Here is a 22,333-nt window from a genome sequence, read left to right as displayed (position 1 = left end):
GTCGTTGATTATTTTCCTATTACAGCTCACCACCAGGAGTTTTATTGTTTAAATATTCTATATAAGTTAAAAAAATCCATTCTATATTGTAAACTAATAAAATAGTCAGAAAACTAATGGGCTTGAAATTTTAACTCAGGTATAATATCAGGAAATATTTAGGTTATGTAGGCAGTACCAAAGAACATTATTATCTGTTTATTTTTTCTTTTATTATTAGTCAAGTCCAACTTTATTTATAGAGCACATTTAACACAACAGGAGTTGACCCAAAGTGCTTTACAATAAGAAATAATAACAATAACAACAGTACATTTAAATTAATCAAAAGCTAAAGAGTAAAAATAAGTCTTAATACTAACTTTAAAAACACTCACTATCATCATCATCATCATCATCATTATTATTATTATTATTATTATTATTATACATTCAAAACACTAGGAAAATATTATGGAACTTAGTAACTTAAAATTGCCATAAATCTTTAAAATAATAATAATAATAATAATAATAAATAATAAAAAAGAAAAGTTTAAGTTGTTGAAGCACAGAGACCCAGAATCTGAAGCCTTTTCTCTCTTTCCTTCTCTTCAGAAAATCTCCTATACGTAAACTGTTCCAATATGCAAATGAGTATAGATGATGTCATGAATATGCAAATCAGCTCTGCTGTCATTTAGCGCCTTTCAGACTTGTTGCGCATGCGCTAACTACTAACACTACTTTTCCTCTTGAAACTCGTGTCTTCTGGGCGCAGGGACACGGAGAGAAGCCAAGAACTGAGGAGGATGAAGGGATAAAAATGAAAAAGGTGAAAAAAGTGAAAAAGGGAAGCGAGTAACGGACGTTGTACGTGATATTTACACTAAGATTATAGACACAGCTGGACTCTGAGGGGAGCGCGCGCATGACTTAAAGAGCAACAGCTCAGCTGAGGGAAAGATACAGGCGTTCTGTTGTAGGTGAAATTAGGTGTGTGTGTGTGTGTGTGTGTGTGTGAGAGAGAGAGAGAGAGAGAGAGAGAGAGGAAGAAGTGTGGTCAGAGAGAGGGAGAAGTGATGGCGGGGTGTTGTTTGTCCGCGGAGGAGAAGGAGCGCAGGAGAATCAATCAGGAGATCGACAAGCAGCTCAGGCGTGATAAGAATGACTCCAGGAGAGAGCTGAAGCTCCTGCTGCTGGGTAAGCCACCATACCACCCTCACATAATCATTATTTACTCCTAATAAACCTCTGTATTCACATTCCACCAGGTTTTATACACAAACAAAGGTGAGAGAAGATGATTTGAAAGTGTACTCTGTAGTCTTCCTTGTTGCTGAGGTGAGGTGGGGTGGTGCTGTCAAAGCTGCCTCTGTTCTACCTTCACAGTGTATCTCTCATGTGAAAATAGTGTTGCTTGAAACAAGTGGAATGAACATAAATACACCTTAAAAACCACTGATGGATCTTTAAAGCTTTACTTTAGAAAAAAAAAGCTATTTAAAGGCACTCCTCATGCACCTTCCCTGGTCAAAGATACACATGAAAGCTGGAAAAAAAGATGTAGTCTTGAAGATACCACACAAGTAACACGTAAAAGTACAGTGTGCAGTGTGCCTTTCCTTCTGAGAGAGAGACACCATGAGCTACAGAACAGCCAGCTACTGTAACTTTCTTATTTACTTTAACAAGCTGTACATGAATGACATGTCATTTCTCCACCGAATGTGTCTTTTAGGTCTAACAACAAAACAAACCAAAGGTTTTTTTTAAAAAAACATATCTACAGGTCATATTTACCACATGAAAAACTTGTAAGTACACTATTGGGCAAAAAAAAAAAAAAAAAAAAGGGCCATCATTGGTGAGGAAATGGGGGATGGTGGCACGTTGGGGGTGACTTCCAGGGTTGGGGGTTCGATTCCCGCCTCCGCCCTGTGTGCGCAGAGTTTGCATGTTCTCCCCGTGCTTCAGGGGTTTCCTCCGGGTACTCTGGTTTCCTCCCCCAGTCCAAAGACATGCGTTGTAGGCTGATCGGCATTTCCAAATTGTACATAGTGTGTGAATGTGTGTCCTGCGACGGGTCGGCACCCTGCCCATGGTGTCCCCCACCTTGTGCCCCAAGTTCCCTGGGATAGGCGTCAGGCTCCTTTACGACCTTGTGTAGGATAAGCAGTACAGAAAATGGATGGTCAGGAAATTAGCAAAAATGAAACAAATACAGTAGATCTCTCCCTGCTCTATCAGTCCTGGTTCCATTTATGAGCTTGTTATCAGGCCCTTGATGGGCTGCATGAGGTGTGGCAGATAACCAAATAATGACTCATCTTTTAAGAAAAAAAAAAAACCATCCCAGAAGATATGTTTGGAAAATTTGAGTTAGTTTGTGTATGGAGTGCATTTGTTTAATTTTTGCTCATTTTCTGACCAATTTGTTGGTAAGACCATTAAAAGCTTAATATTTTGCCATTGTGGGCTTGGCCCATTTTTTATTTTTGGCCAGGAGTGTAATGTATAATCACATGTGGAAAAACATTAAGAAAACTACAAATTTTAACATGCCACGCCCTGAAATTGTGTATGCCCTGAAACTCAAGAAAACACGACATTGTTCATACGGACGATCTGTGATAATAGCAAAGAATTGCTCCTGTGAGCAAGTTATATCTGAAAAATGGAATCACGAACTGAAAACACCTGCATTACACATGAAAATGTGTCAGACAACACATGAAGTGTCTAAAAACTACATGTGTGAATTCCACATGTGAATAATCACCTGAATATTGTGCATTTCGTGCATTTCGAAATATTATGCCATGAAATTGCGTGTGTGTGTGAAACACTTAAAAATTCACATATGTAAATTTATTCGCTCGTGAACTTACTGAGACTTTTATTTTTACGGAAGTTACAGTACGTACATACAGTTTTTGTTTTGTTACATTTGTTACAGGTATCCTCACACCAGAAACTGACGTAACACTGATTTTCATTTGTTTGAACTGTAAACCAACCTACATCATGGTGACTAAAGAAAACTCTAACAATGTACATGGTTGCACCGAGCTCATACTTTGTATTTCGGATAAGATACCAATAGACTTTACAAGCTCTGTGTATCAGCCAATGCCTGTGTTTCCCAGCACACAAAGATCATAATTAAATTTATGCATACATTTATGTGAAACATCAGATGAACAATGATGACATGCTTTAAAACATGTAGCATCCCGTGTTCATGTCAAAGACATTTTTTCGTATCACATACATCGCATATGTTCGAAATACCTCACTGGACCAGATTATGAAGTATGTCAACATGATCCAATGGACCAGTTCCATTCAGTAGCTGTTTCAGATCAGTATCATCCATCAATTTATATTCTTCTTATATTGCTGTGAAGTGTTAGTGGCCATACATTCTCAAATCCATTAAAAAAAATATGATGCAACATTTGTGTCTATATTAAAATTTGATTTGTAGATAAATTAAAATAGCAATATATAAATAATAACACAATAATAACTTATCCAATATTTACCTTCCGTCATCTAATGAGTGGACAGTTGTATGCCTATTTGTTTAAGTTTAAAAAGAAGTATACAGTTGTACAAAATGTGTAGATTTTTAGAGATTTTACATAAAAACAGCATCCTGACATCACATTATGTTGTATTTAGTAAATACATCAGTGTTTACTCCAAGAAACAGTTTAATATCAGGGTTTGAGCAGGTACTAAGATCTTCCCAAAGATCTTTGAGGTCGGTATTTGGGGGGATCGGAATTTTGTGTTGCAAAGAAGATTTCTGCCTACATGCATTTCAATTTGCTTACAATTACAGTAAAAGTGCAAATTAACATTGTAGTATAGCTGTTACCATATGCATAGTTTAGGGACTTTCCTGGCTCTACATTGGCCTTTCATGCTGATCTGAGATCAGTTTAATGATCACTGGTCCTACAGTGTGTGTGAGCTGTGGCTTTAGTTACCGTAGCATGGTTTGGACAACTCTAGTTTATGGCAGCACGGCCACCATGACTGCTGTAGCTATGCAAAAGCATGCAAAGCATGATGTCCTCTGGTCGAAGCGAATTTCCTCAAGAGCATGCAGCATGCACCACACACACAGCTATATTTAGTTTTCTTCTCGATCATCTGTCAGTCTTTCAATTCATTTCAATCTAACTCAGTTCACTTCAATGAAATGTTACCATGTTTTTTTTAATCACTGTACAAACATATGCCAAGAGACTACACTATAAAAGAAATCATAGTTTTCATTCATTTCATGTCTTTTCTGAACTCAGCGCTTATGATCAACTCGCATGTAGTAGTGTGGATTAAGCAAAACACTTCTCCTATATGAGAATGATCTATTCAGCAGTGCAGTTGAGCGTGTGCAAGACGGTGTGTGAAGCTCACAGTGTGGAAGTCTGATTAATGTCTCTAAGGATTCATTATCTCACCAACTGACCACATCAGCTCTTCCCAAGAGACTCAGAGACTCAAAGCTTCAGCCTGAAAATACTCACAGGTACAGCTAGAAGTAGAACGAGGGACATGAACATGTAAATCACATATATATTGCAACATGGATAAAAGTATTTTAAATCATGTAACAGAACGTTTCATCTTAGCATCAATGTCAAAACATCAGGACTTATTTCAGTAAAATCTGACAAAATGATTTTCTAGATCAGGGAACCCTTTAACTGTGAAACAAACTCCATGGACCAATAATAATGGTGCACAGTAATATTCTATCTATTTATTGGAGCCATAGAGTTTTCTATGCCTGAACTTTCCACTGACAGAACATTAAGTCCAATTTGACATTATTTACTGTATATGTAGGATGACTTAGTTAGGTATTGTAGTTTGAATTAAACTCAAACTCAAATCAAGTGATCAGTCAACCAGGGTAACAGCTATAAGAATTCAAAAAGAAATATACTTTGATAATTTTGGGTTGTGATTTCCACCAGTGTAACTAAATTTTAAAAAAAATCACGAAGCCTACTGTTCTAGATTATGTGAAATTATTTGATGGACCTATGTAAGAAATTATTTAAAACAATAATCTATACACAAAAGAAGCTATGTACATCTAACTTCCTTCGCACGGTTAGGAAGATGGTAAATGAGCTAAAAATCAATGTGAGAAAGGTATACATATCTGATATATTAAGATTTCACATTTCATTTCATGTATACCCACAAACTTCACCGATCAGCCATAACATTAAAACCATCTGCCTAACATTGTGTAGGTCCCCCTTGTGCTGCCAGAATAGCTCTGACCTGTCGAAGCACAGACTCCACAAGACCTCTGAAGGTGTGCTGTGGTATCTGGCACCAAGACGTTAGCAGCAGATCCTTTAAGTCCTGTACGTTGCGAGGTGAGACCTCCATGGATCGGACTTGTTTGTCCAGCACATCCCACAGATGCCCAATCGGACTGAGATCTGGGGAATTTGGAGGCCAAGTCAACACCTTGAACTCTTTGTCATGTTCCTCAAACCATTCCTGAACAATTTTTGCAGTGTGGGAGGGTGCGTTATTCTGCTGAAAGAGGCCACTGCCATTAGGGAATACAGTTGCCATGAAGGGGTGTACTTAGTCTGGAACAATGTTTAGGTAGGTGGTCTGTGTCAAAGTAACATCCACATGAATGCCAGGACCCAAGGCTTTCCAGCAGAACATTGCCCAGAGCATCACACTGCCCCCGCCACCTTGCCTTCTTCCCACAGTGCATCCTGGTACTGTCTCTTCCCCAGGTAAGCAACACACGCACCCGGCCGTCCACATGGTGCAAAAGAAAATGTGACTCATCAGACCAGACTCCTTTTTCCATCGTTCCATGGTATAGTTCTGATGCTCACGTGCCCACTGTAGGTCCTTTCGGCGGTGGACAGCATGGGTCAGCATTGGCACTCTGACCGGTCTGCGGCTACGCAGCCCCATACACAGCAAGCTGCGATGCACTGTGTGTTCTGACACCTTTCTGTCATAGTCCAGCATTAACTTTTTCAGCAATTTGTGCTACAGTAGCTCTTCTGTGGGATCGGACCAGACGGGCTAGCCTTCGCTCGCCACGCACATCAGTGAGCCTTGGGCAACTATGACCCTGTTGCCAGTTCACCGGTTGTATTTCCTTGGACCACTTTTGGTAGATACTAACCAGTGCATACCAGGAACACCCCACAATACCTGCCGTTTTGGAGATGCTCTGACCCAGTCATCTTGCCATCACAATTTTGCCCTTGTCAAAGCCGCTCAGATCCTTACACTTGCCCGTTTTTCCTGCTGTGAACTGACTGTACACTTGCTGCCTAATACATCCCACCCCTTGACAAGTGCCATTGTAAAGAGATAATCAATGTTACTCACTTCACCTGTCAGTGGTTTTAATGTTATGGCTGATCGGTGTATGTGGAAAAACAGATTATTAGTACTATGTCAGAAGGCTTTTATGTTTCTCAGCTACTGATCAGAAGTTGATGAATCCCAGGATTGCCGAGAAGCCAACACTAGGCCCTTCAGCAAGTCCTCCAACTGTTCAGCTAAATATAAACATGTAAACTAAGAGATTAAAACTTGTGTCTAAGCCTGTGGGCCAATGATTACCCTAATTGGCCAATGATTACAACTTTTAATGTATTAATGAATGACACCATAATTTTTATTCATTTATAGCTATATTTGTTGTGGAACATCCACGAGACAAGTTAGTTCCTGTTATCACTTACGTTATAGCAGCTATAAACTGTTGTTGCCTCACCATTCTCCCCCACATTAAGACAAAAAAAAAAAAAAAAAAACACAGCTTGTGATGTTGCCAAAAAACAAAAGTGCAAGTCCTCTGCCCTGCAGACTCTCCTATGGTGGAAAGCTTACAGCTTACAAGCTTCACCACATCAATGATTATACATTTTTCTTTCTTAAATAACACCACTTTTTTGAAAGATCTGTTTATTACGTAGATTGTCCGGAATACAAGTCCCTGTGAATTCGCTGTTACTATAAAAACAATAATGTATTAGAACAGGCGCATTAATATAAATCCTGTGATTTGCCTTAGAACCAGTACTACTTTCAGAGCTGCTGTTATAGAAAATGATATGAACATTTTCTGACCAATCAGATTTGAGAATTCTGCAGCACATTGGTATAAAGGAGTTTCAATCATATTTCCACCCATGTTCTGAGTTAAGTACATGGTTTTACTTTAGGCTCATGAAGGCAACACATTTTACAGTCAAATTTATTCATATTCATATATCTGATTAAACATTCTGCTTCTGGGATTTTATTTTACACAGCTCACCTTTTGTGCAGTTAATTCTCTTTTCTGAAATAGGAACAGTCTAAATCATCTTTTCTTAATGTGTATAATGTCAGAAAGAGAATTTTGTCAAATCTAAAATATACAGAATGATCAAGCACTAAATATGACTATAATATACATGCCAGTGGTAAGAAATTATGATATATTCAGTAGACAGTGTTGTATCCAAACCCAGTTTGTTACCTGTATTAAACCAGCGATTTATAAACTGCCAACTCAGTGTAGTGGAAGCATCAAAATGACACATTCCAGTCATAAAAAACGTCTTTTGTTTAAACAGGAAATAGTTGCTGGTGGAACAGGAAAGGAGCTGGATGATTCTAATGATTGCAGTACCACTTAGCCTTTGTAACATTTTGCACTAACAAGGCTGAAAGTAACACACTTGAAAGTTTTTATCAGAGAATTAGGAAATGCACAAAATATAGTTAACTATCATCTATGATAATGGCATAAAGGACTTTTTTTTTTTTAAATTAACTATTTTCTTTCTGTCTATAATTTGGGTAGCAGGGTTGTACTTTCAAAGTGACCTCATCAGTCAATATCATTGAAAATGGGAGAATTTACTTTTATTCTTCCCACCCAATCTTCAGGAAATTCAGATGATGCAACTTCCTGGTGAACATATAACTATAATGAATGAACTGTGGAAAAGGATGTTTAATTCACACATTAATGCAACAATAAGATTTTTATTGCATTTTAATGATTATGTTACAAGGAAATGTAGTTACACTGTGCTGGGACAGACAAAAAATGCTTTTCTATTAATGTTTTTAGTTATTTGTCTGAAATATGCACATAGGTTGTTGTGAAAGAAACTTTAGCCATGTTTAAAACGTCTTTTAGTTGTACTTAATGTACATGTCTTTAAATGTAACATCAGTGTGACACAGATGGCACCTCAATCATGGAATCACCCACCTAGACCTCAAATCTACCTAAATCTAAAATCTTTGGGTTCAGGATGTTGTAATGCATTAAATTGCTTAACAAACTGTTGTTATGTAACTCACATTGTGAGGCCTCTTGAACTTGGACACTAAAAGTCAGACTCATTCAAATGTGGTCATTTTCATTTGTCCCAAACGTTCCGACGTCACTTGGAAATTCGTACAATGCTAATACATGCAAAGGACAGGAGCACAAGGACGAAGGCCACCTGAAGAGATTTCAATTTCAAATGACACCAATTTGTATTGTTGCATGGGAGTTTAACAAGCTAAAATTGCCTCCTGGAGAAATGATCCAAGTGTGTATGGTTAAAGTATATATGAAATGTTACTGTGATTCATTTTATGCACTTTCTTTTTACCTTTGCTGGTTGTGCTTCTTTGTAAAGCTACTTCCAGTAAAGCCCACTTGTGTATACACACACACACATACACACACACACACACACACACAATTTGTTTAACAAATAGCGTAGGCTGGTAGTGGCTAGTTCACGTAGAGAATATCATTCATTTTGTAGAAGTTACAGTTTAGATTCTGAATGAATCATTCTAGTGTTCAATTCCAGATGTTTTAAGATCAGGATGTTAAGCAAATGTAAAAAATTCAAACGTTCATGAGCAACCTGTGTGTAGGGAACTCATCATATGCTCACCATATGTTCAGCTTTGTCATTTAGGTATGTATGTGTGTGAGAGAATACAAGAGTGAAAGTGAGACAGGACATCGTTGGGGGGTTTATGTGTAAACAGGTGTGGTTGTAGAACAGTTTGGTGGCTAGAAATGCCATAGCCCTGCTTGTTATCAGTGTATTCAGTCATTAACTGTCATCATAGTTAACCATTACACAAATTTAACATAAAGAGATAAATGTTATTATATTCATAACTCGTATCATTATTAGTTTAGCATAGTTTACAATGTTATCATAAAATTAAAAAAGTAATTTTTTGAATTTCTTCTCACATTCCAGAAGCATCATTAAAATATCCGGTCATATTTGTACGGCTCGAATCTCTGTGATGCCTCAGACTCTGTAAATGTTAGGGAAAACAACAACAACAACAGCAAATCATGTGGGCCACCAACATCCAAACAATCAGAACTCAAGATTGTTTGAAATCATGCACATCTGCCCACACCTGTAGAAGTGACCAGATTTATCAGAAACATCTTTTCATTCAGAAATGGATCCCTGTTTTTTGGTTTAGAGCTGAGAAAGAAGTTGACTTCCAGTCTCATGCAAATAGACTAGCGCAGTGACTACAAGACCAAAACTGCAGAAGCTTCCAGAAGTCTTTGCACTTCATGATGGACGTTTTATGGCTTCAGCAGCATAGTTGTGGTTTGATGTCTCCAGTAAAATACTCAGTGTTTACAGCCAGTGGAAAGATGGCTGTCCAAACGGGCTTTCTCTTTAAACAAGACATTCACAGTGCATGTCTCTTCTATCTGTTTCCTCTTCTCCCCTTCTCTCCATTCATCTGTTACTCAACTCTCTGTTACTTTATTAGAGAATCATTGTACTGTAGGGAAATGGTTAATGGATAACCATCAGGACAATTCACATATGAAAGTGTTTTTTTTTTTTTTTGGTATATAAACAGAAGCGATTTGAGGTACTGCAAGGTCACACCAGTTTACACAACTGTTTCCAGCATAACACTTCCACAAGCAGCCAAATTCACGTCTCCTGACCATTTACAGTTGCCAAACAAAAATTCAGTTTTATGTGTATAATAATTTTTACAATAGACATTGTCACAAAGGAGCTTTACAGAACTCCAGATGTAGATTTTGTTACCTAATGAACAAGCCAGAGGAGACAGTGGCATGGAAATCTTCCTGATATGACATGAAGAAACTTAAGGAGGAACCAGACTCAAAAGGAAGCTCGTCCTGTTCTGGGTGACACCGGATAATGGGGTTAGAGATCATTGCAGTATACAGGTGTAGAAGAGAAGACAACAAAAATGTGTTGAAAAGATGTTCAATATGAGCAGATTGTGACAGGAGAGTCTTTCTGATTGCAGTGGCAGTTCAAACAACCCAATAAAGCAAAGCATCAGTCTCATGTGTGTCCATCACTCTGTCTCACCTTCAGGTACAGGTGAGAGCGGGAAGAGTACCTTTATTAAACAGATGCGCATCATTCACGGCGCCGGCTACACTGAGGAAGACAGGAAAACTTTCACGAAGCTGGTGTTCCAGAATATCATCACGGCCATGCAGTCCATGATCAGAGCTATGGAGACGCTGTCAATATCACTGGGCAGTCCCGACAACCAGGTTACACACCCACCCACCCACACACTCAGCTGTTATGTGTTTGATAGTGTTTCTTTTTTAATCTCCCCCAACCCCCTCCCCTGATAGGTGCTCCGTTTTTGTCCATGCACTCTGATTGGTCTCCTAGTTATTTTTCCTGGATAATGATTGGATCCATATATGTGTGACTGCAGGCCCATGCTGACTTGCTGATCGAGGTGGATGTTGATAAGATGATGGAGCTGGAGGAAAGTTATGTGGAAGCCATCCGCTGCCTATGGAAGGATCCAGGCATCATTGAATGTTACGACCGCCGCCGGGAATACCAGCTAACTGACTCTGCCAAATAGTCAGTCATATATTAAATACTATAGTTCATTTTTTAAATTTTGCCTCAATTGTATTGCTCTTTTATTTCTTATAATTCCACAAAAGGCGGTAGGTGGTAAAATGCCAGGGCCACGACATTTCTTTCCTTTTCATTGCCTTTATGTTACTGAAATGCCTTTATTACAAGCACCAACTTCTAGCTAGCTGCTTGCTTGCCAAAATGATGATGTGTGTGTATTACGTTACTTTGTGGCTTACCCTACAGTTACCATGTATAATTATTTCCTTAGAAATATTAGATTATCTCCACCACTTGCCACAGTTCTGCATCTGCTTTTCCTATTCTTTTTGATTTCTTTTTCTTTTTTGGCTTCCAGACAGGTAATGTCTCTTCATTAATGAACAGTGCATCAATTTTCATTGACTTAGTGTTAGCCTTCAGGATGCCCCCTTAAAACTTAGGGCCCCAAGAAATTGCCTGCATTGCTTGTCCTATAGCTACATCTTTGGTTATTGTCAATGTCCAGTAGTGGTAAGTCAAGATAAGTGGAGCACCTGTCAAAGTAATCATATGTAGGTGCAATGATCTGATCATAATTTTATGAACCATATATCTATAGTACAGTCCAAAAAGAGCTTCACGTTTCTCCTTTGTGAAGTGAGGCCTTGTCATGGTGAAGAGGATTGTGTCCTTCGGGGAAACTCAAGATTATTTCACCAGGAGCTTAATGCTCCCAGCAGGGCCACCTTTGGTGAACAGATCTGAGGGGAGAGGTCAGATATGTGAGCATTCAGGTGATGGAAGCATCTGATGTGATGGAGTGGCAGGTGGCAGGGGTGGCACGCATGTGTTGAGAGTCTTGGACTAGACCCTTGCTATGGAAACTGGCTGGCTTCATGTGTCTCGCTGGAACCAGATTGGTAACTGGCTAACTAGCAAGTAGATGGTAGTAATTAGATGGTAGTAAGTAGTAATTGGAGATGACCTAACTAGATGAAAATCACTTGACGGTGTGCCATCTTTCATACTTAATCAATGCATCTCTAATGCCCTATTCAAAATATGTAACTTTGTGCCTCTTGTGCTATAGTTACCTGAGTGATTTGGATCGCATTGCTGATCCAGGATATGTGCCCACTGAGCAAGACATCCTGAGGGTACGAGTGCCCACCACTGGTATCATTGAGTACCCATTTGACCTGGAAAATGTCATCTTCAGGTGTGAGCGGCTGTTTTTCTGCCATATTTGGACTGTTTTCCTATCAAATGACACGAACATTTCATGAATGTTTAACCATTAGACAGGATTATAGCATTACAGCTATATAAAAGTATCTAGTGACTCTTCCAAGTTAGTGAAATCTACATTTGACCAATTTGACCTTGTTATCCATGACAACACTAGGATGGTGGATGTGGGAGGACAGAGGTCCGAGCGCAGGAAGTGGATCCACTGCTTCGAGAACGTGACCTCCATTATCTTCCTAGTGGCATTGAGCGAATACGACCAAGTCCTCGTTGAGTGCGACAACGAGGTCAGTTCCTCCAGAGCTTCATTCCTTCACCATAACTAATGTATCTGCCCATCCAGAAATCCAAACAACCCATTTGTCTTTTGGCAGCTCAGCTGTAGTGTGTTGATAAGTAGTCTAGACTTTAAACACAGATCAGTAGAATAGTGGGCTGAACACCAGGGCTGATATTTCTTCTTTTATTCACTTCTTCGTCAGAACCGTATGGAGGAGAGTAAAGCTCTTTTTAAGACCATCATCACGTACCCATGGTTCCAGCAGTCTTCAGTCATCCTCTTCCTCAATAAAACGGACATTCTGAAGGAGAAGATTGTCTACTCCCATCTAGCCACTTACTTTCCAGAGTTCACAGGTAATATGGGCTCAAAACTGATTCACTCTATGCTAGATCTATTGATCATAATGGCCTCAATGCACAATTGCACAAAAAGTAAATAGATATTCTTGAGATTAACTTGAGGGCTTTTACCACCCTGAAGTTGATTATTGTCCAATAACAGCACATGCTGGAGTGTTTTATTCCTCTTACACCACAGCAATTTTCCAATGCTAAATTTAAAAAAAAAAAAAACAACAATATTTAATGAACAACACATCTTTTTCTATGTTCGTTACACTATTGCCTCTTTTCTTTTAAAGTTTGCAAATTTATCTTGATGGACAAAATTAACCACCAATGGAAGCAAATTTCTTTTTCACATTCGTACCACTTTTCCCATTTAAATGCATTGGTTTTCTTGATATGAGTGGACAGAAACCTTTGACCGCTGGGCTATAACATTCCAAAAAACACATTAGTATAAGCTGACACGTAAGTGTAAGCTGAATAGGTAGAAGTTTCTCCATGTAACGATTGATGTATTGTTTCAACTTAAGTCACTAACTCTGAATACAACCCCAAACATGCAATAAATAATTTCTGCAACTATAAAACAGTAAAGCAACGTCTAAGCTTAAATCTAATGTGCCTGTTAGTGTTTATATGGTGGCTGTTGTACTCCAGGTGTTAACCTTTTGAAGAAAATTGCGCGGTAATATCATGTACATGAATATTTATCACCTTTGTAAACCAAAACATAAGCAAAAGTCATTGAATAATAAGAGACATTCATCTATGTTATATGCCAGCTGATAGTGGTCTATACTAATAGTGGTCTGTTACTTAATGTTGTTTTATTTAATGGCATACAGCATTTTTCTTTAATTTGTTATATTTATCTACAATTTGCTCTTTCTTACTAAGCAATAACGCAGACAACATAAATTCAACATCTAAGACAACACTCGCAACAGTACTGTGTATTAGATATATTAAATATTCTACTATTTGCTATTTATTTTCTGTACCTCTTTTCATTTGTGCACTGTGCTTTCCTTCTGTAGCATCTATCACTTACCACTGTTTTACCTTATGTGTCTCAAGGCCCCCAGGGTGACCCTAAAGCAGCGCAGGAGTTTATTCTGAAGATGTACCAGGAGCAGAACCCCGACAAAGACAAGACCATCTACTCCCACTTCACGTGCGCCACTGACACCGAGAACATCCGCCTGATCTTCGCCGCGGTGAAGGACACCATCCTGAGAAGCAATCTGAAAGATTTCAATCTAGTCTAAACCAGGTTTTCAGAACTAAGCCTTAAGCTCTTCCTCTCTCACCTTCTCACAGAACTTCCTTCACATTTTCTCTCAGTCTCTATTCTGGATGGCAAAAAGAACCTCCAGAAGTGATTAGGGGAAGGACTCAGGGACTGAATTGGGATAGGAGCTTCAGGTTCACACTTCACTGTGGCCTTATTCTGAGTCTGAAGAAGCAGTTTGTCTCTTTTTGGAGCTTCTTCTGAGGCTGTAACACACTAAATAGATGAAAGTAATTCAGATGTAGCTGCTGAGGATTGAGTTGCTGAATGTAGTAGTGATTTTGGGAAAGGGCATGATGTTTAAGATTTTCTGAATATCTAAGGTAAGGGCATGATTTTCTGAATGTCTAAGGAAATTACTTGTTTGTCTTTTATTGTACATGTACAGAAATGCTTACGAATAGGCAAAATTACAGAAGTGCAGAAAGTTTACTTTTGTAGCAATATGCATACACAAAAACAACTGAAGGGAGAAAATGCCTTCATTGTGCCTTAACTTAGATGCACTTGCCTTAAGTCGAATTGTGAAAGGTCAACGGTATGCTATTTATTTTTAGTTTAAACAACAATGTAAATTTCTTTCAAATAAAACTTGTATGTTTTGGAAAAAATTAACCCTATACTGTTTTCCTCCTCTCACGATGCAACGTAAAATTGCTGTTAAGAATCCTTTTGAGAATGTCTGAGAAAGTAAAACTATCTTTACTACCTTTGATGACATCTCTGACAATAATGGCTTCCTGGTGTATAAAATGTGTAGTTAATGTATTTTGTGATATTTCTTCCACAGATGTATCTTCTCTGTATTTAAACCAAATGTTATATTTAGACTGAATAAATAAGAAATACCTTGTACTCTCAAAACTGTCTTAACTCTGCTGTAAACTAATAAAATATTTTTTAAAAGGTGCTGTTTGGATTGTTTTAAAGTGTTTTAAAGATAATAAAGAAAACTTGTGAGCAGCAAGTCAACAATTGGCCAATGAGAAGGACGTGAAAGGCTGAAAAGGACAAATATTTGCAAAATGTAGTGAAATTGTGCACAATTTATTTTCATGTTGGGATGAGATACAAAATCAGGGTTATGAAATCGTAATACTTGCATCATATGTATTTTTTTTTTAAGCTTTCTATTTGGAATTTTTGAACAAATACAATTGTACCCACATTTTGGTCATTTTTGCTCTTGTATACAGAAAATAATCCATGATACAACATATAAACTTGGACTAAAACAGGTTTTAGACTGGGTGATTACAGTCTTTTAAGATTTTAAATTGTTATACTGTATGAGACAATGCCAATCAAATCTTGGCTGAATTCTGTAACACACTGTGACAACAAGTTCCCCATGTCAGACTATATGATGAAGATCCTCTAACGATAGACCTATGACTAAAGAAAGTTACTATGCTCCTCTTACGTCATCAGTTCAGCATGATCTGGGCTTGTCCAGAAAATGGGATCACATAAACAGAAATATTCTTCAAAGCAGGCTTGAGGTAGTAAGAATATTTTTTCAGCCCATAAGCACATTCTGTTTACGTATTGTTTAGTAGCCAGTGCTACTACCGTATTTGTAGCTGTTCTGAGAGTTTTGTGACATCCTATGCCATGCTCCTACTGGTGGCTTTTAAATAAGTGTCGTAGCAGCACAGTGTGAGGCCAGCTTAAGGTTATCAACTTCTGCTTAAATGACAGTACAAATTAACCAAGACATGGGCACAATTTTATTCATTTAAGAACTCGAAATAGCAAACTGACAGTACAAATAAAATAAATTGTGAGCATGTGGTATGATTTGTGACCTTAATTTAATAGTCATATAGTATTTTTCTGAAGCTGTAAAAGTTTTTTGTAGAAGGAAATAAGCTTTTAAAAAAATGTTTTTTTTTTTTTTTTTGACTTAGAAAACTGCTATATATGTCTATTTTTCAGTAGCGTTAACCACTTAAAAAAAAAAAAACAATCAAAATTGTTGGTCAGTTTGTATAACTGACCAATAAATTAGATTTTTTTTATGCCACTTTTCTTGAACAGACTCCTGCTCCTTTAAACCGTAAAAAATGGTGTCCATGGCTGAATTTACTAATCAGCATAATTGATCAAAATACATTTATTTATTATGTATACCCAATTAAAAAAAAACAACAGGACACTGTTGTAATAATCGATAAATACTTAACAAACGAATTGTACATTAGTGCCACTGAAAGGCTAATAGAGTTCTTATTGCATACTGTATTTCAGAGTTGGGTTCAGTGTTAAAGGTACAGAGGTGGAACAGTAGTACATCAGCACGAGCTGCATAGAAAGGCTGAGAACGAAATCAACAGTATGTACCAAAGCCACTGAATATTTACAGTACAATACTGTTGAGAAGCTGTAAACAGTTAATTATACACACTCATGGCCAAAGGAAAGGCTTCATGCAAAAGCCACAAGTACAAAAATAAACTTGTTTGTAGAGGATGACATGCTGATATGTTCAGCTTTTTACTTAACAATTTATAAAATACATAAATATATTGGTCGTTATTTATCCATTCAACAAATAAAACCTATATGATGTGCCTTAACGGAGCAACAAGCAGCATTTTCTGACAAAATGCACAAACCATAAGATGAATGATTAGTATTTAATCATGGCAGCGATGGAATGCAACACCGAGTCCAGTGATTACTGAGCTGATAAAATGTTTTTCTATTGTACATTATGTTTTCGATGGGTAAAACGTAAAAAAAAATATTGTTCCTGCAATGCCAGTGACACAAACGCATGCTTTCCAGACAGATTGGCTTTGCAAAATTAATTATAAGATCTGCTTCCATACATTACGTACTTCTGTTATGTCTCTACACAAGTGATGCACGTGAGTGAGCCACACAAGATAGTGAGTAAAATGGAGCTGTAAACAAGAACACACACACGCACAGACACACACACACACACACGTTTTCTTTTAACAGTCACTGTAACGGATGGGAGATCTTCAGTCTTTTCTGTGTGAACGATGCACAGCCTATATAAAGTGTGGTGTTTTGTAGTTTTGCATATAAGTGAAGGCACACACTAAGGATAGGGGAGTCTTTCTGTATGTGTGTGTGAGTGTGTCAGCTTTTCATAAGGCTACCAGACACACGGCTTATTTCTGAAGGCTCTCCCTGGCATCCTGAAGCTTGGTCAGAACCCACTGTGGGGAAAAAAAAAAATTTTAGATTGAGTATCACAAAAAGTTGAAGAGTCACAGTTCATTCAAAATGTCTAGCTTCACATCACACTGATTGAGGATTGAACCTAGCTGTTGTTCAGAGACTCTAAATGGTACACATAATATGCCAGTGCGAAATAAAACATTAATGGCTCTTATTTATAGCCAAGAAAGAATCAATAACGGTTAAGCATTAAAAGGTAACTGTTGTCGCATTCAGTTACTGTTCCTCAACAATTTTCTCCATAATTTGGTCTTGCCAATTCCCACCCACAACCCAGCTCCCCCTATCATATGAGAGTTACCAAGCGGGCAGAGTGAAGAGCCAACTGCATCTTTGCGAACCTGTTGCTCATGCAGCGTAACACACTCGTAGGAAAGTGTGATCTGCTCCCTTCCACATACATGAGCTCACAGACGGCCATGATTGGCTAGTGGCACAGAGTACGTCATGCCTCCTACCCACTGGTAAACAAGATACACTTGCGTGTTGGTTGATGAGCTCAGGAAAAGATTTGCGGTCAGTGAAATGCCGCCTGCTAGGAAAGTAGGCGGTTCTTAGCCATGTTTAGTACCAGACTCTCGAGTGGCAGCAAGAAGTCTAGCTTGCGAGAGAATATGAACATGGATAATCCGATTAACTAAAAAGTGTCATGTCAACAGCATACACTGATGTATTTTATGGGATTAATACAATTTTTTTTAACCTGACAGACACTTTTAGTGTTTAGATTTTAGCCCAATCAATGGTTTATTCACGCATATATACAGTTAATCTGTCTTTTGTTCTTCTACATGTGTATAGAAATGAGCTGACTGTGAATCATATCATCGTTTTAATTCAACACTACATCTGAGAAAAACATGCAGTTGGAAACATAAAAAACTGCCATTTTTTGGTAGACACTTTTATGCAGATTGCCATAACTGATACACATAGCTGAAGTGGAAATGTTGTGCAGTGCCTTCTATGCTTGTGTTTTTTGTATTCAGTGTATGTTCAGCGTTTCTGTTTTGCCTCTTATTTCTCTTCACTAAAGTAGCTGATGAACTCACAGCTGGATGCGTGTGAATGCGCAGCTGTTTATGAGCAGAACTGTTATCATACCTTGGCTATTTCTGGAGTCTTGAAGTTGATAATCTTCCCAAACTCTTTGGCATGAAACACAGACTTCACTCTTTCCTGTGAGGGAGATGTGATAAAAAATGAACACTTTTTAAGGTTTTTCAACAAGTTTCAACTTTAGAAACTTTAATCAGATAATTACATTAAAAAAAAAGGCATTCTCATAAACTGTGATGAAGCCTGATAGTGCTCATGTATAGATAATTTATTCCTTAAAGACAGGGTTGTAAGTGTCACTATTCATCCTTTTATGCTAAAGAGGACTCGGACTGTGTTTTGTCGTATTATTTTTGGTTTTTATTTTTGCTTAGCAAATGCAGCCTGACTGAAGTTCATTCATTCATTGTAATTATACCCAGTTATAAAGTAAATGAATTAAACGAATACGGACTTGTAATGTAACATTGTTGAGGTACAATAAAGCTAATTTCCTCCTGCACTGGCTGAATCATTATCATAAATAATCATTATTATTTCAGTAATTACACCACACAGCCACGGTGTAAGGAGGTGAAGGCCTGCTGTACCTTTGCCTCAATGCGCAGTCGTCTCTCTTCTACAATCATGGGATCTTTGGTGAACTCATCAAAGAGATACTGCCACTCGCACGTCAACTGCCCAAAAGTGCCCTTAGTAACAAAAAATATGCCCCTGCAGATAGAGGAGGTGGATGACTTACAGCTGGAATTATACTTTTTTTTTTTATATGACAGCATTATGTGCTTTGATTTATGGACTTATGCAAACCTTTTGGTGATCATCAGGAAATCTGACTCGTTCACCTTGGCATGAGCAAAGTATCTGTACTTCGCAAACCGTCCATTTTCAATTTTCTATAAAGTAAGGAGGAAACTGGTTACACATTACAACTGGTTACACAAGCAAATTACCACACGTCCAGCAATCCACACAAAATACAAAACACATATTCGATCAAAATACATAGGCTAAGCATGGTGTTGATATGATCACTGATTAGGGTGGGGTGATGGCGATGTGGAGACCAGAGGCGATGTCACACAAACAATGCAGCCCAAAGCTCTTACAAACGGAAAGGGGTAACATAATGAATCTGCATTCATTATCAACATTTAAAATGCAAGACGGTAAAAACAAACCAGCAAAAAGAAGTTCTGACAGTCAAAAACAAAATACTGCCTTTTAAACCAGAATCAGTTCACACACTCGTCTCAAGCCTGTGTTGAGATTTTCAGCATCTCAAACACACTTCTCACCACTTATCTATAAAGGTTGATAAAATAGTCTCAAATAGATGAAACCAGTTGTAGCAGCCATTTTAAGCTAGAATCACTTTCTTCATGAGTACATTTTGGTTTCACTCAGCATAAGAATCAGATTCATGTAGGAGGTTAGAAAGCAAAACTGTAGGTTACAAGAGATTTGGATAATAATATAGCTGCTAAAACTGAGAGGAGTGTGCGATAACGTGGACATGCAGTTTGTCTGATGCTAAACTGGAGGTTATAAATTTGTTAGGAACATTTGTCATATAGCTCCAGTGCAAAATTAAAGACACCAAACTTGTCTTCGCTGATTGACTGCCTTCGGTGTACAGGAGAAATATCCCACACCGAGGGAAAAAATTTTAGCAGCACCAATTTTACAATGAGGAATGTTGATATCAAGATGGGAAAATGACGAGACATGAATTTTGAAGTGATTTTATTTCAGAAAAGGGAGGAAGGGAAGGAGGAATGGATGGATGAAATATCTATAAAAACAACAGAATAAAATCTTAATCTTAAATGCAATAAAACTAAAAATAAAAAAAGATCAAACTTCCAAAAATATACATCATATATAGACTATTCATAATGTATCTAGTTCACTATAAAGAATATATCACTCTGTCACTTTATTAATGGCACTTGTACGGCCTGCATGACTGTCTAACAGGCCTAATAACACAACTTTACTAGCTGTCCTGATTCTCATCCTCATCACTGTCAGTGCTATTCCATGCAGAGAGGGCCACTCTTTTCTGCGAACATGACAAGAGAGAGCAAAGCTACAGTCAGGTCAGCTTCTTACGTAAAAATACTAATTCTACGCACATCACTAACGTTATAATAAATCAGATTAAACTACAGGAGAACTAATGATTGGTTCACTAGACATCAAATACCCAGAAGCATCGCTAGCGGTACTAATGCTCAAGTACTAACAAAATTAAGTCATTTAGTAAACCGAAATCAGCAAGACAAAACCTGAACTAATAACTATATAATTACTGGTCAATTTCAGATCTTTATTTTGGAGAACTTAGTTCAAAATTAAGAAATACTCAACTATGAAAAACTATTTAGAAATGATTTATAATGAAAAAAAAAATCCCTAAAATCCAATCATTTTAAACACTCATATCTAATGATAATCCTAATATCCTGATAATTCCAGCCCGTATTCATCCTTCCCTCATCTAGGAGACTTAAAAAAAAAAAAAATTAATACAAAGCTAAAACTCAGCAAAGACAATATTCCAGCAAAGCAGTAAAGGGTGTTTTCAAGATCAATGTCAAACCAATATATACAATATACATATAGTATACACTGAACTGTTTAAAAAATATTAATGTTAAAATAATAAAATATTAACACTTAAATAAATATTTAAACAATGTGGTTTTGTCTGACAGTTTTGATCTTAAACACACCCTGTGTGTGGGCTGGACCATTTTACATGTGGTTGGAAGTGAACGCGTCACCTGTAACATCTGGCTGCCGATGCCCTCTCTCTCTTTATACGGTCTGATGACGCCGTCCTCATGAATGAATCGCGGAGGTCGCAAACTCTCCACGTCCTGAGATGTTTCTGCCGCTCTGAATACACAGAACACATTACCACAGTGCACACATAATTACATGAATTATAATTATTTAAATATTAGAGATTAAATATTGGGAATAAATTGACTGGAAATTGCTTTAGGATTAAATAAAACGACAATATAAAATATAATGCTTTAGAAATTTCAGTCCTATGAGAATTACAAAAAGGGCTTAAACACTTGAGAGGTGCTTAGCAAACGAGTAAAATATAGAAAAGCTAGGCGAATATAGGCGAAGAGTTTAAGAAAGCCATTTTTCAACTGTAGAGAATTTCTGTTAACAAGCTGCTACAGTAGAACCATCCGATAGGGTGGGACCTGTACATGTACTAAAGAGCATCTATCTGGGTGAACATATGACTAGTACAGGTTAACTCATCGATGAACTATAAAATTAAAACAATAACATCTCCAATATCTTTTTTTCCACATAAACTTTCATATTGGTGTCCATAACACTAATTTTCACTGCTTTATGAAAATTGAGGTACAAAAACTCTGAAACACCAATTCTGATTTCAGGGCCACTTTAACAGGACGCTGTTTCCTTTATGTTTGTGCCCCAGTAACTGCTTCTGCATAATTACAGAAACAATTTAACCAAAAATAACATTCCCCTGCCTTACTCCTAATCAGTGGTCAATCTGCCAAAACATTATGGAAACGTCTTGAACTCCGATGGTGTCCGGGTGTCCAAGAGAGTGAAAATGGCCTGCTCTCAGGAGGGGAGGGGTGGCATACTCTCTCTTCTCTATCTATCACAGCGACACTAGACAATCATGGGTGTCTGTGAGCTCATGCAAGTGAAAGTGGGTGGATAGTGCTTTTCTCTAAGTGTGTTATGCCGCCCCGCAGCAGTTCAAAAAGATGCGGTCGGCTGGCTTCACGTGCCTCGGAGGAAGCATGTGACAGCCTTTGCCCTCCCTGATGGGGAGAGCTGCCTGACGGGTGGGAATTGGCCATGACAAAATCAGGGAGAACATCAGTAGGAAAAAAAAATTCATAAAGCAGTAAAAAAAAACCTACTGAAGGCTATGAAAATGCAATTGTGATAGTCTAATAATGTCCACAATAAATCAGTATGC

The 22,333-nt window shown here is 37.8% G+C and overlaps 2 protein-coding genes across 3 annotated transcripts in view; one reads left to right on the top strand and one right to left on the bottom strand.

The window, feature by feature from the left end:
* The first annotated feature begins 611 nt into the window (after window positions 1-611).
* Window positions 612-14,936, top strand: gna14a (guanine nucleotide binding protein (G protein), alpha 14a). Its single transcript, XM_026925715.3, has 7 exons — window positions 612-1,182; window positions 10,398-10,582; window positions 10,756-10,910; window positions 11,983-12,111; window positions 12,298-12,427; window positions 12,623-12,776; window positions 13,848-14,936. The coding sequence occupies exons 1-7, from the start codon at window positions 1,062-1,064 to the stop codon at window positions 14,036-14,038; spliced, it is 1,065 nt and encodes a 354-aa protein (XP_026781516.1). The 5' UTR covers window positions 612-1,061; the 3' UTR covers window positions 14,039-14,936.
* Window positions 14,937-15,092: 156 nt separating this feature from the next.
* The window catches only part of vps13a (vacuolar protein sorting 13 homolog A), a 46,743-nt gene continuing 39,502 nt past the window's right edge, over window positions 15,093-22,333 (bottom strand). For both annotated transcript variants that reach the window (XM_026925769.3, XM_026925772.3), the window contains 5 exons: window positions 21,126-21,240; window positions 19,147-19,232; window positions 18,927-19,050; window positions 18,382-18,456; window positions 15,093-17,255 (listed from right to left, as the gene is read on the bottom strand). In XM_026925769.3, coding sequence (XP_026781570.3) covers window positions 17,208-17,255; window positions 18,382-18,456; window positions 18,927-19,050; window positions 19,147-19,232; window positions 21,126-21,240 — 448 coding nt within the window. In that variant the 3' untranslated portion in view covers window positions 15,093-17,207. The remainder of the gene's footprint in view (window positions 17,256-18,381; window positions 18,457-18,926; window positions 19,051-19,146; window positions 19,233-21,125; window positions 21,241-22,333) is intronic.

Source organism: Pangasianodon hypophthalmus, chromosome 8 (genome assembly GCF_027358585.1).
Source record: "Pangasianodon hypophthalmus isolate fPanHyp1 chromosome 8, fPanHyp1.pri, whole genome shotgun sequence".
Classification (NCBI taxonomy): Eukaryota; Metazoa; Chordata; class Actinopteri; order Siluriformes; family Pangasiidae; genus Pangasianodon; species Pangasianodon hypophthalmus.
This window is presented reverse-complemented; position numbering and strand designations above follow the sequence as displayed.

Bases quoted from the DNA above. Each gene is read 5' to 3' on its own strand.
- gna14a (XM_026925715.3), top strand. From the start codon at position 1,062: ATGGCGGGGTGTTGTTTGTCCGCGGAGGAGAAGGAGCGCAGGAGAATC. The intron at 1,183-10,397 runs GTAAGCCACCAT...TCTCACCTTCAG, and splicing joins GCTGAAGCTCCTGCTGCTGG to GTACAGGTGAGAGCGGGAAG. The intron at 12,777-13,847 runs GTAATATGGGCT...ATGTGTCTCAAG, and splicing joins TTACTTTCCAGAGTTCACAG to GCCCCCAGGGTGACCCTAAA.